Source organism: Brassica rapa, chromosome A04 (assembly GCF_000309985.2).
Source record: "Brassica rapa cultivar Chiifu-401-42 chromosome A04, CAAS_Brap_v3.01, whole genome shotgun sequence".
NCBI lineage: Eukaryota > Viridiplantae > Streptophyta > Magnoliopsida > Brassicales > Brassicaceae > Brassica > Brassica rapa.
The window spans coordinates 12,747,225-12,760,911 of NC_024798.2; the positions used below are offsets into that span (position 1 = coordinate 12,747,225).

Below are 13,687 nucleotides of genomic sequence, written 5' to 3' on the forward strand. Positions count from 1 at the left end.
GATTTAAACATCTATCTTAAAATATAAAATATAGATATTACGCAAATAGAAAGTATAAGAAAAGGAAATACACAATTTAAAAAATGGAAAAAGTACATTAGTATTTAAACATCTATCTTAAAATGTAAATCTATCTTAAATTATAAAATTATTAGTAAATAGAAAGTATAAGAAATAGAAATACACAATATAAAGAAAAAAAAATAATAAGTAAATATATATTATAAGAAAATACCCAATTTAAAAAATGGAAAATTACATTAAGATTTAAAAATATATCTTAAAATTTAAAATATAGATATTACGTAAATAGAAAGTATAACAAATGGAAATATACAATTTAAAAAAAAAAGAGAAAACGTACATTAAGATTTAAACATCTATATTAAAATATAAAATAGAGATATTAAGTAAATAAAAAGTACAAGAAATGGAAATACATATACAGGAAAATAAATAATAAGTAAATAATATAAATATATAATATATGAATTATATATATAATAATGAGTAAATACACAATTTTTTTAAAAAATGAAAAAGTTCATTAAGCATTAAACATCTATCTTAAAATATAAAATATATGATAAAAGTAAATACACAATTTAAAAAAAATGGAAAAAGTACATTAAGATTTAAATATCTATTTTAAAATATAAAATATAGATATTACGTAAATAAAAAATATAAGAAATGGAAATAAACATTTAAAAAAATGGAAAAAGTACATTAAGATTTAAACATCGATCTTAAAATGTACATCTATCTTAAAATGGTAGTAAATTATATAAAAATGGAAATACCACATTTAACAAAAAAAAATAAAAATGTATAGTTTTACATCAAGAAAGTCTCTATAAAACTCATTATTCCATCAACATCAACCTCACACTATCAAGGAAAACTTCAAAGCACTCGAGCAAAAAAATGGTTCCACCATCAACTCTTGCCGTCCCAAAAACCTTTAATGACCTTGAAAGAGATTTTTTATAACAACGAACTTTTTGTTAGGTGGATTCATTGTTGGGAAACCCGCAACTTTCAAAAGCCAAACTTATTCATGGGAATTGAATTGCTTTTCATAGACTCAAATGTATTCTTACAAATTTAAATTAATCAAATCCATAATTTTATTGTTAATATTCGTACTAACTCTTTCATGATCAAACCATTACAGTTAATAATCATTCAAGCGTTTATCCCGAAACACTTCATTCCTCGCCAAATCAGGTATTGGTTCATGTTGGTTTAGTATTGTTTTTGGTTTATTAACCAGTTTAGGATGGTCCTATTGTAAATATAATTTAAGTTGGTTTAGCATATATTATGCTTAAAATAACTTAAATTAAATAATAGTAATATTATGCTTAAAATATAATTTTAGAGAGTTTTCAAATATAGTTTACAGAACATTATAGGTGATGAATTTAATTTATTAAATTCATTTATTATTTAAAACTAAGTTTTTTAAAAAACATTCTGAGTTATAAATATCAATTATGGATTGGTGAGTATAACATGAAGACAAAACTATAAATATTTGATTTTCAAGATAAGAAATTCAGCTTTTATTCAGTTACTCAATATATAATATCTTGAATTATTTTTAAAAAATATACATAATTTATATATATAGATTAATCTTCCAAACTTAAACAATTATATTATATATGAATGAAGTTTTTAAATAAAAATAATTTCTGATGTAAAATAAAAAATAAAAAAAACAAATGGTTATTTTTAAATAATGGAAGTAATTTACATTATACTATCATTTAACAAGTACTAGATATGTTTGGATATATCATTATTTTCTATATCCAGAAAACAATAAATTGTTAAACATCAATATTATCTAGGTTAAGTATACGAACAACACAAATTCAAACATCAAAAAATATTTACATAAACATTATAATACAATAATTTAATCAAAAAATACAATTTGAAAAAACAATATTCAAAAGAATAGTTATATACTTAATATGTGAAAATCAAAGATATTTTTGCTAAAATTGTACTTACCTGGCCAAGGAGATCGACCATCTTTTTACGGATCGACCGATTGTTGAGCATGTGGTCGATCCGAAAATACTCTGCAGTTTAATTAAATATCTAAACATTTATTCCAACACTCAACATATAGTTTTGCTAAATATGTTAACTAGATAGCCAACAAAATTACAAAAAAAGATATTTAAATAGTAAAAAATATGTTAATTTAACGTGTCAAAATATAAAAATAAATTTTAATTATGACATGCATCTTAACATTTATATAAATATATATCATAACCTAAATATAAATAATTTAACAACTTAAATTAGAAAAAAAAATCCCGGGCGTAGCCCGGGTTAATCCCTAGTACAATACTAAAAGGGGAATAAGGGCTCCCCTCATGCCTCCACATCCTCAAAAATAATCAGCCAATAGGAAATCAGTAATGAGCCACGTCACACGCCCATCTCTTTCTCGAATATTCTACCCTTTCGTGTTTCAAAAAAAAAAACTACCCTGTTCATATTCTTTCTTTCTCTCCCGAGTCATCTCCTTCTGAAACTCGATCTGATCACTGAGAATCTACGGCGACGAAGAAGGTGGAGGAGGAAGAGGAAGAATGAGAATCTCAGGCTATGTAATCGTTGTTCTATCGGTAACTGTATTCTATTCCGTCGATCGTAGCGTTCACGCGCGTCCCGTCGTCCTCATCCTCTCCAACAACGATCTCAACAGCGGCGGCGACGTTCCCGGAGTCGGAGACTCCTTTAACTTCGAGGAATTCGGCGAATCCGAACCCAAATCCGAAGAGGAGCTCGATCCCGGCTCGTGGCGACATAAATTTTGATGGGTTGATGGAGGAAGTGGTGGAGGAGATAGAGGCGGCTTCTTCATCCGGAGATCCGCACTCGCAGTCGCTGATGGGCTTCGTCTACGGGACGGGGATGATGAGGGAGAAGAGCAAAAGCAAATCCTTCCTTCGCCATAACTTTGCTGCTGAAGGTGAGAACATGCAGTCAAAGATGACACTTGCCTTCACGTATCTGCGACAAGATGTAAGCTAAAAGATTTTTTTTTTTTTTATAGTTTAAGCTTTAGAATTTGTTATTTGATTCGTCCTTGTGTTTGCAGATGCATGATAAGGCTGTGAAACTATATGCTGAACTAGCAGAAACCGCTGTGAATAGCTTCCTGATCTCAAAGGACTCTCCCGTGGTGGAACCAACTAGGATCGGGACTGAAGAAAACAAAGGCGCTCTAAGGAAATCACGAGGGGAGGAGGATTAGGATTTTCAGATATTGGAGTATCAAGCGCAGAAAGGCAATGCTGCGGCTATGTACAAGATTGGACTGTTCTACTACTTTGGTCTGCGAGGGTTAAGGCGTGATCACACCAAGGCGTTGCACTGGTTTTCGAAGGCGGTGGAGAAAGGAGAGCCGAGGGCTATGGAACTAATTTTTTTTCCTCATGTAGTCATATAATGTTCATTTGTATCTCTATTTTCGTTACATGTTCTATTAAATTTGAAATTTTTAGGCATAAAGTTAAATGCAATAAACATTGTTTCAGTCGGTCGCCTCCTCTGCCTCTGGGATTTATGGGAATCAGCCTCCTCTTACTAGATGAACAGGTATCGACATCTTCTCCTTCTCTGGAATAATATATTCAATCTCTGTCTAATCAATACTCAATAATCGGTTAACAACTTCACGCTCAATACTGTGATCAACCTTAGAATTCCCTGTATAGCTTTAAATTAACGTTTGCATATGAAAATTCAACTAAATCTACTTATATTACGTTTGGATTCGCTGAAAAATTCATCCACTTCCAGATGTAGTTGGCCAAATCCTTTCCGTTCAAGGCTCTGATCTGAACAACTCTGCAGCAACAACTCGACTTGCCGTCTGTTTCCTCACTGACCCGTAAGCCATGAATTCATTTTTAAATAGTTTTGTTCCTTATCTCATTTAGTTCTTTCTTTCAAATAATTCCATTGTGGTGTAATGGAATGGAATTCACCACGGAGAATCCAAAAATATTTGGAGGTATGATTATCTACTTTAAAGAATAAAACAGGTTCATAGTTATATTTTCCTGCCAAAAAAAGTATTCTTCATACTTATATATTATATTTTACTTAATAAAATCATCTAAGAAACACTTGGGCTTACGCAGGTAATCTCTATGACTCTATCTAAACTCAACACCAGCAACAAAAGTTTACTTTGACAATACCATTCATGCTACCAAAGAGTTTACAAACAGGTAAATCAAGTCTTACCAGCCATATTAAGATCATGTCTTGGCCACACTTAAATGTGCTAATCTTTCCCACATACTGCCTTCACTACAACTCATATTTCAATATCTGTTAGTCTTTTCAAAACATACTTCCTCCATGCAGCTTTGGAGGTGCTGCAGCGGAGGTCTTTCCCGAGTTGATACGATGGAAGGAAGAAAAAAAAAGAGTTCGTATCAATTGGAGAACTTCACACGTTCATTGCCAACTCCGGTGAACAGGTAAAACTCACGCTTTCAACAATCTTTAGTACTCCTATGTGGCTTCAAAATAGTAACAAGTAATGTTAGGACTTTTCTCCCCATGAAGACAGAAGAAGCTGATTTTCTCTGTAAGGCTTAGATTGTGGGAGTTGTCCAGCAAAATGGCTTGTCGTTTGTATCTTGCACAGGTTGCAACAGGAAGCTCGCAAAATCTCTCTGGTGCAACAGATGTGTTTCTCCTAACGCACCGGGGTCATCGGGTATGTACTGTTCTTCTTCCCGATCCATATTTAAAGGAACACCCTAATTTGAATATATGTGCACGTTTGACATACTCTCTCTCTCTGCTGTTCTGTGTGAACTAGCTGTTGATGACGGAAAGGAAAGTGCAACTTTTGTTGTCTTTGACAGGGAGATGATCAAACTCATCAAGAAAGAGGCAAAGTCTGGCTCCTGCGTAGATACGTTTTAACTTCTTAGATTGGTTTTAAAAAAATTTACCTTACTCTAAATGCCCCCACAAACGCCAAGCCTACTACAGATTAGTGGCAGTGGGAGGAATGGAGCTACCAAAATGCCCCCAGGAGCTAGCTGGTAATGGATACCTTTTCAGCTACGTGTAACTCCATATAATTTCACCTCCAACCACCACACATTCACCGTCTCTGCCATTAGTGACAACCTCTTCTTTTGCTCTCAGGTAGAGGTGTGGTAATCTACGTTTCACACTCTTTCTTTGTTCTGATTTAATGTTCCACTGTTTTGTAGAGTGGCAACAGCAACAAAGCTCCAGTCGTGGATCTCAAATCTGGACAACCAACAGCATTTGCCAGCTCCACGGGTGATGCAGCGAAGATAGCACTAGGAAATGATGGAGCAAATCAGCCAGGTTCTGCAGACTGCAGGCAACGACAAAACCCGCAAACGCTCACGTGAGTGATAGATAGTATCAAGGCTATCAAACCGTCAACTCCACTTAGCTTTTGTCTCATTTTAATTTATTATGATATCCATATATTTTCCCTATATTGAACTTTGGTTCTTTTCGATTTTCTGAAAATTTCTCTTAAAGAATTAAATAATTCGTAAAAATATATACTACTCCAAGATTCAAACGGAAATGGAAAAAAATACAAAAATCACATCATACCATATATAAGATCAAAATATGTGACATGAGAATAAAATAACAAGAAGATAATATATAGTGTAATAAGATAAAAACTGAAAATTCAGATATACAAACCGTGCATAGCATCATTAACAAAAATAATATAACAACAGTTGAATCCAATAACATAAACTATAACCCTTCTTTAAAAATGGAAACCTCTGATTTATACATATAACAAGAGTTACAATACACTTTAACTAGAAATTAACATCGCAAGTTTAATTCAACTTAATGATATTATAGGAAAAAGTCCGGGCGTAGCCCGGACAAACCCTCTAGTACTATATTAAAAGGGATATATGAGATCCATTGAGCCTGTCCACGTCAGCATAAAAAATCAACCAATAGAGGATCAGATATTCGCCACGTCAGAAGCTCCGCGCATGTCATTTGGGCCTCGCATTCTACAGGCCCGATAATGTTCGGAATCGAGAAGCCCGTGGCTCTCTGAAGTCCCCTTTCCCCTTTCCACGAAGAACCAACCCTAATTTATCAAAATGGATCTTCGATCCCCTTTCTCTTCCTCTTCTCTGTTTACTACGTTACACGAAATCTTTATGGCGATGGAGGCTTGCCGCAGAAAAACTTGCCGTCGCCGGCTCAACCTCCGTCTGAGAGCCAGAGAACCGCGGCGGAAGAACCAAGGACCTCAGCGACAACAATTGGAGCCTAGAGCACCAATAAGTCTGAGAAAAACTTAGTCTGTGTGATTGCCCTCTAATAAGTCTTAGTCCCCTGCTTTCATTTGTTTTATTTTAAATAGTTCTTCCCTCTTTTCAGTTCTTGCAGGCGCTCTTTTGATATTTGTAAAGAGAACATTTTTGCAAGCAATTTATCATTGAGCATAATGATAGTAATTGCCACTCAATTTCCCATTCAGGTAACAATACTCTTTTAAAATAATTGTCACATAATGATTGTTTGCAGGAATAGCCATTACAAAAGAAGCTTTGGGATTTTGGACGGTGAAGTTGTTTCGAAAGATGGGGTGTGGATGCTATTGTTTCCCAATTAGTGAAATGGGTGATGCATGCTATGCTGCCACATGTATTTTCCAAGTCAAAGTGCATTTCTTTTTTAATTTCTATGCTATCGTAAATCTAAATGTCATGCTCAAAGTAGTTGTAAATGATATCCTCTCTATTATTTCAGAGCACAATGGATACTCCTTTGGCTATGGGAGCTTTTGTTTCAGCAAGATTTCTTAAGTTTCTTCTTAGCACAACGGTTCGCAATAGGTATATATGTTCACTTGCATTCTCTTTCGGAATCTTGAATAAATTTTTATTGCATAATAAACTCAGTTGTTGCATAGTTTGAGAGTGATCTTTACCGTTTGCACTTACGCAGGAAAAGCTTTGTGGTTCAAAGTAAGAGACTGGTCTTTGCGGGTTAGGGACGTCCAGTGCATGGATGAGCTGATTTTCTTAGTCCTGGAAGTGGACTGCAGAACAGTGTCTCCACGTCTCCTTACGGTATGTTTTCATATGCTCTTACATTGTTTGTTTAAGGGAAAGTCTCTATTGATCATCTTATGTTTATTTTTTTGGTTTAAACTTATAGTTAAGTGCTATATTTAGCCACTCAAAACACATACAAATAGGTAATATTCTAAAATATTCAACTTGGTTAGGACTTTGGTTTCCCTTGCTCCAAAGGTGGTCCACAGACCATCCAAAACCTAACAAAACAATTCCATCCAAGCTTAACCGAAGAGGTAATCCTTTTTTTTTATGTCTGTTGAATTCAACTTTCCGCATGATCCATTGTTGGTAAATTTTGTCTTCTCTTATTTTTTTTTAAACATGGTTGGATCAAGAAACCAACAATGTCTATCTTTTGTTTTCTCTGTCATAAGCAGTAGCTTAGATGCTTGGCGAACCAGCAATGTATTTCTTTTCTCATAGTTGTAACATGGTAGAGGAATAGATGAAGTATGTGTGCGCGCACACGTTGGTGGAAGAAGAAACCATTCACACGGGTAAATCACACCTAGGATAGAGGCAAAAAAACAGTTTGTGTACAGATGATTTTGCAAAAGTTTGATTGTTTATCTTTACGTTGCAGGAGAAGATTAAAAAAAAAGAAGGAAAATGCCTCAAATTTTTCTTCCTTGAAAAAAGGTTCAACACCCAACCAATCAAGACCCGAGAAACAACATGGTCCTTTAATGGCAGCCATGAACTCGAGTGTTCTCACCTGTAGCTACGTAATCTCTGGCACTGGCTCAGAAGAGCTGAACCAGAAAATGTGTTTAGTGAATTCATCAGTTGGGTTTGGTTAGAAGAACATACAGTTCCCGGTATCAAAGCTGTCCTAAGAGTTGGTGGTGATGTGGTTAATGGAAGAAGATCCGCCATGGTTATCTTAGCTGCTACACTTTTCTCCTCTACTTATGGATCTGCTTCCGCTAATGCTGGCGTCATTGATGATTTCTACGAAAGATCAAAGCCAACAAAAGTAAAGTCTTGAAACGTTATGAATCTTGTTGACATCTCTTAAAAAACCTTTTTATAATGCAAAGTAATCTATTTCTGATGATAGGAACTGAATGATAAGAAAACTTTAGCAACAAGTGGAGCAAACTTTGTTAGAGATCCACTTTGATTATATGTTTATTTTTCCTTAACACTCTAATTATATGTTTGTTTTCAAATAATAGATATCGCTGTCTCGATATACAAGAGTTGCTTGAAATTTGCTTTTGTAAAAAAATTAACAATATTGACGACACAATACAAATCCAAATTATCAAAAAAATATTATCGATATAAACCCAAATTTGTAAAAAAAAAATTATTCAAACTCCCAAACTATTAAATTCTTTATAAAAAGTTTACAACTTTCAAAGCCTCCAAAATTTAGGGATAAGTTTTTGAAGGACATTAACACTTATCCAATAACAACTCTCCCCTTTAAACAAACGAAAACGATAAGAATTGAAATACCTAAATATTGTTTTGTTAGATCAAGATAAGTGTTAAATTATAACTAAAAAATATTATAAAATTAACAAATGTTCCACACGAAATGCAGAAAAATAAATTATCAAAATAGATAATAGATACAAATGTATAATTGCAATATTAAAAATTTGAAATACGTATAATTGTAATTTTTGGTATTACAATTTAAAGATAACTTACAATTTAAATAAACTATACATTTTAAAATATTTTTAAAAAATATGATACATTATGTACTTTTTTTAGTTACTAACCCGCCCTACGGGCGGGTCAAATCCTAGTTAGCTAGTAATAACGACAATGTCTTGTTGACAATGTCTTGTTTAAGTTTTGTTTTTTCTTTTAAGAATTTGTCTTATAATTGTAATGTCTTGTTGAAGTTGTTAAATAAAACAGGGGTCGAATAATAAATTGAGTAGGATCCAAAAGGCAGAAAAATCCAGCTTACCCATCTAAGTTTTGTTTTGCTTGTAATTATTATGGTTTATCGGGATAGCTCTCGTTACTTTCTTCAGTGCATAGCCGTGTTTGAAATATTTACATGTATATCGGGACTGTGTATCAGAGTTTTGAAGTTTACTTACACTTACAGCCGATAAGGCAAGTCGCGGCTCAAACAAGAGGAATAAGCCACTGGTTGATAATATGGAGTGGCTCTTACGTGCAATAATACTAAGTAAAAAAAAACACATATTTGAAGAAACATACCAAGAAGATAAGAATATGAACTCATAAACATTCTTGTATCTAAGAACAGAGTGACTGCAGTTTATTAAATCTTCAAAATCAGACTACTCGCATGAGCTTTTATTGCGAGGCATTGTTCTTATTCCAAACAAATCACTATTCGAAAGATAAAACTAAGTGTTTGTCAACGGTCTTTACTTCTTCACAAAGGTAACACCTTTCGCAATACTCCCTTCAAGCTCTTTCTTTGCCTTCTCCAGTCCCATCCTGACCAATAGGGAACCAAACCGATATGAACACAGAACAAGTTCGAAACCAAAGTGAACTAAACATAAGATTTTAAATATTACCTCTCGTATTCATTCAATGGTCCGAGACCGTACACTTCATCGACCCCACATCTTCCTAGACGCACCTTTGATGCGAAGAAGGGAAGCTCAGTCACCTGCTTGACGAATAAGACAAAGTTTATATGTAAAAGCTAAAGAAAGATAATACAAAATGATATTTTCAGAAGGACAGTACATGAGATGCCACAAATGCACACTCGACGATGTTTGCATCGCCACGTAGACCCTTGAGGCAAGCATCTGCAAACTTCACTGCTGCGTAAGCCTGTAATTGGCATTCAACGTGATGACACATAGATTCAGAAGGTAAAATTTGAAACTCCACATGTTACAATAAAGACCTACCATGGATAGTGTTGCAGAACCTGCACCAGCTTTTGCCTGCATAGTGATTAAAAACAGTCAATTCAAAGTTCACAGCAACGGAAGCTGAGAGAAGGGCTTGTATGTACCTCGACAACTTCAGTGCCACCATTTTGGATACGGTCTGTGAGATATTCAATCTCATTTTGAGTGAAAGAGCAAGGAGGTTTCACCTGTGACATACATAATGATGAGAACATACACATACACAAGAGTTTTTGAACAATCAGAAAAGATGGTGAATCATGTTAAACCTGAGAAAGCAGAGGCAAGATTGTAACTCCTGCGTGTCCTCCAACGACTGGAACATCAACTTCTCGAGGATCAAGACTCATTACTTCCGCCTGTTTCAAACCATAAAAGGCTATCGCGTTAACCAATTTAGATAACAAAGAATGTGTGTTTATGAGTGCATACCACAAAAGTATTAGCTCTAACAACATCAAGCATGGTGACTCCCATGAGTTTCTTTGGATCAAAAGTGCCAGCTTTCTTGAAAACCTCAGCTGCGATTGGCACGGTAGAGTTCACAGGATTACTGATGATATTCACAATCGCTTTGGGACAGCACTTGGCTATAGCTTCAGAGAGTGTCCTCACAATGCCAGCGTTGATTTTGAAAAGATCATCCCTCGTCATCCCTGGCTTCCTCGGAACACCAGCTGGTATGATCACTAGATCCATACCCGTAAGTGCTTCCTCTAATTGCGACTGACCGAGAAATCCACGAACCTGAAACAAAATTTCCCAGAACATCGACACGAATCTCAAGAATTTAAAATCAACTATTTGTATTTCTAACAACATATCTTTCAAACCATTATATAAGTACCAATGAGGAAGAGGCAGGCAATAGAATTTAAAACTAAAGACAGAGCTAGTGTCCATGAGCTTGAGCTCAGTCTTCTCAGCTCGTTAACTAGTTGTAACAAGCAATTTCTCTATTAAACTACCGTATAAGTATTACAACTCACGACCATCGCCTAAAATTGACTTAGAACAGCAATAGTGTACGCATAGTCCATGATCTTGAGTTTAATGTTCTTAGCTCCATTTGTATCAGCAGTTTTTGAATCAAAGCTTTACATAAGTATATCCTTAAAAAAAAAATCAACTTTTTAGAGTCACAAGCTCATTTTCCTCTATGAAACCATCATCTAAGTAGCAATTTTCGATCATAGCCACTAGAATCTATAACTAGTCTCCATGATCTTGAGCTCAATATTCTCAGCTCATCAACTTCTCTATTAAACTATCATATACTCCCCTCCTAAGTGTCATTGTAGAGTACAATTTTTGTTACAAAATAACCGTGTTTTAGAATTTTAATGCCAAATTTATTAATTTTATATTGTTACATGACTTTGTATTTTTTTTATGGGTTGAAATATGGTTACGTGTATAAATATAGTGATGTTTTTATTTTAAAAATATACAAAATTAAATGGTTTAAATCTGTGCTCAAATCTAAAACGACACGGCTTTTAATGTTCGTAGCCTTAAAACATTTTCCCTCTACGGTAGCTAGTATCGATGATCTTGAGCTCAAATCAAATGTTATTATCAATCAAAGCGTTTAGAAATGAAATAGAACTTACGATGGCACTAGTGTCCATGTGACTAATATCGGCGGTGACACCAGGAGCATTAGCAACGTCGTAGAGATGAAGAAGCGACACCAACGGATTCATCTTCATTAACATCGCCAGAGGCTGCCCTATCCCTCCCGCTGCTCCCAGTATCGCCACTTTGAATCCTGGAGACCCGCCTTTCGCCCGGCAACCCACCCCTTCAAGACCCGACCCGGAACCAATCTTTGAAAAAAAAAAAAACAAATCGAATTAAATCGGATCAATTTTTTTTAAAAAAAAGTCGGATGATCCGATCGCGATCGCCTACGACGAGACGGATCAAGAGAGAATCGTTTGAAATTGAATATTCTAGAACCTGATCGAGATTGGGAGGGTTGAGATGAGCAGAGATTCTCGCGATACGCTGGTTTGCATCCATAGCTCTGCTTTTTTTTTTTTTTTGTTGCTTCGATTAAAAGTTTTGAGAATGTGATGAAGAGGAATCGGCAAGTTTATATATTGATTAGAGATAGGAGATGACGTCAGAAATGGTTATATGTATTGGGAAGCGTGGCGTCTTCAGAGCTTATCTTCTTCTCTTCCTTCACGGCGCCTTCTTCTCGATCCATAATACTACAAATAATCGTTTTATTTAATTAAATATTTTTATGTTCTGCAGTTTTATTTGTCAGCCAGTTCCAAATTTGGATAATACAGAAATGGCAACGTATTTTTGTAGAACATAAGCTTCTATACGACGGACCGGCTCCTAGAACTATAACAAATAAATAAAAATGGACAATTTTCTCAGATAATTATTAAGTTTTTATCACCAAAATAATCTTTAAAAGAATAAATACTGCATTTGAATACCTGGAGAGAAGGTGTATCCGTGGACTGCACATCTTCTTAATGATTAGTCTGGATCTTTCTATAGGTCCAGAATACCTCCATATTAAACAAAAAAAAAATACTGAAAATAGTTTTTTTTTATTTTCAAATTTTTGATATATATATACATATATATCTTAAAAAATTTTGAAACCCCACCTTTTAACTATAAATTGTAAGTCTACGTTAGTTAATCTTCGAATATAAGTGATATTACGTGTATACGCACACCAATTAACCTAATGTGCACACTACCACAATCGAATGGTACGTCGATGTAGCCATTTATGATCGATTCCATAGAGACCAGTGGTTATATTATATTTATATGGGATCAATATTAAGCTAAAACAATGAATGAGTTTTAAAGTTGATTGAAGCTCAGAAAGCAAATAACAATGAAACAAAAAGGTCTTTTCAAAGATGATAAGCGAGCTAGCTTGCTGGCAGACTTCAGTTGATAGGGTCTGTTATCTACAACATTACAAACTTCTGGATGTCAGCCTATCGTTTGCCAAATCAGTGCATTCAGGAAATTAATAGTATATGCGGCTTTTCTCTGGTCAGGGCCGATATTATCAACGCAGAAAGCTAAGGTTGCGTGGGTGGATGTGTGCAAACCGAAAGATGAGGGAGGCCCTGGCCTAAAGAACTTAACAGAGATAAATAGAGTTTCCTGTTTAAAGTTAATATGGCGTATTCTTACTGCGAGACATTCTTTGTGGGTCAAATGGGTTTGGAGGTATCTTATCAGAAAAAGATCTTTTTGGAGTGTTCAGGAGGAGAGTACTTTCGCTTTTGGATGTGAAAGAAGCTTTTAAAGTTGAGGTCTTTGGCTATTCAATTAACGAGAAAGGAGATAAATAGTGGAGCTTCTACGTCTTTTTGGTATGAGAAATGGTCGCCTCTAGACCAATTGATTGAGTTAACAGGAGACAGAGGGAGTATGGACTTGGGCATTCCAAAAACTGCTACGGTGGAGAAAGCAATACAGCTTTATCGAGCCAGAGGTCACAGAGTTCATGCGCTTCGTCTGATAGGCCAGGAGATTCTTCGACTGAAGAATAGATGGCTTAATCAGTCGGAAAATGTATGTCTCTGGAAGAGGGATAATGGGGATTTCAAAAATGATTTTATCACATCCCACACTTGGAATCTTACCCGAATAAGTCTCCAGTGA

At 34.9% G+C, this 13,687-nt stretch overlaps 2 protein-coding genes across 12 annotated transcripts; one reads left to right on the plus strand and one right to left on the minus strand.

Annotated features, from left to right (window-relative positions):
- Positions 1 to 6,077: 6,077 nt before the first annotated feature.
- LOC108871751 lies at positions 6,078 to 8,360 on the plus strand. 11 transcript variants are annotated; one of them, XM_033289516.1, is made up of 7 exons: positions 6,099 to 6,379; positions 6,460 to 6,532; positions 6,607 to 6,743; positions 6,832 to 6,917; positions 7,030 to 7,154; positions 7,313 to 7,396; positions 7,747 to 8,360. In XM_033289516.1, the coding sequence occupies exons 3-7, from the start codon at positions 6,706 to 6,708 to the stop codon at positions 7,882 to 7,884; spliced, it is 471 nt and encodes a 156-aa protein (XP_033145407.1). In that variant the 5' UTR covers positions 6,099 to 6,379; positions 6,460 to 6,532; positions 6,607 to 6,705; the 3' UTR covers positions 7,885 to 8,360. The 11 variants fall into 11 exon arrangements, 8 of the variants coding, with proteins under 8 accessions (XP_033145409.1, XP_033145407.1, XP_033145408.1 ...); XM_033289517.1 differs by having other exon boundaries at positions 6,099 to 6,363; XM_033289521.1 differs by having other exon boundaries at positions 6,100 to 6,379; positions 6,607 to 6,726.
- Positions 8,361 to 9,320: 960 nt separating this feature from the next.
- Positions 9,321 to 12,317, minus strand: LOC103864390 (malate dehydrogenase 1, peroxisomal). Its single transcript, XM_009142142.3, has 9 exons — positions 11,993 to 12,317; positions 11,644 to 11,859; positions 10,463 to 10,777; positions 10,300 to 10,389; positions 10,135 to 10,218; positions 10,028 to 10,063; positions 9,858 to 9,947; positions 9,683 to 9,777; positions 9,321 to 9,599 (listed from the first exon to the last, which is right to left on the minus strand). The coding sequence occupies exons 1-9, from the start codon at positions 12,053 to 12,055 to the stop codon at positions 9,527 to 9,529; spliced, it is 1,062 nt and encodes a 353-aa protein (XP_009140390.1). The 5' UTR covers positions 12,056 to 12,317; the 3' UTR covers positions 9,321 to 9,526.
- Between the last annotated feature and the right edge of the window lie 1,370 nt (positions 12,318 to 13,687).

Coding starts and splice junctions, on each gene's coding strand:
- LOC108871751 (XM_033289515.1), top strand. CDS start 6,706: ATGCATGCTATGCTGCCACATGTATTTTCCAAGTCAAA. Junction 6,744..6,831: donor CATGTATTTTCCAAGTCAAA/GTGCATTTCTTT, acceptor CTATTATTTCAG/AGCACAATGGATACTCCTTT. Junction 7,155..7,312: donor TGTCTCCACGTCTCCTTACG/GTATGTTTTCAT, acceptor CAACTTGGTTAG/GACTTTGGTTTCCCTTGCTC.
- LOC103864390 (XM_009142142.3), bottom strand. CDS start 12,055: ATGGATGCAAACCAGCGTATCGCGAGAATCTCTGCTCATCTCAACCCT. Junction 11,860..11,992: donor ACCCTCCCAATCTCGATCAG/GTTCTAGAATAT, acceptor TTTTTTTCAAAG/ATTGGTTCCGGGTCGGGTCT. Junction 10,219..10,299: donor TCTTGCCTCTGCTTTCTCAG/GTTTAACATGAT, acceptor TGTATGTCACAG/GTGAAACCTCCTTGCTCTTT.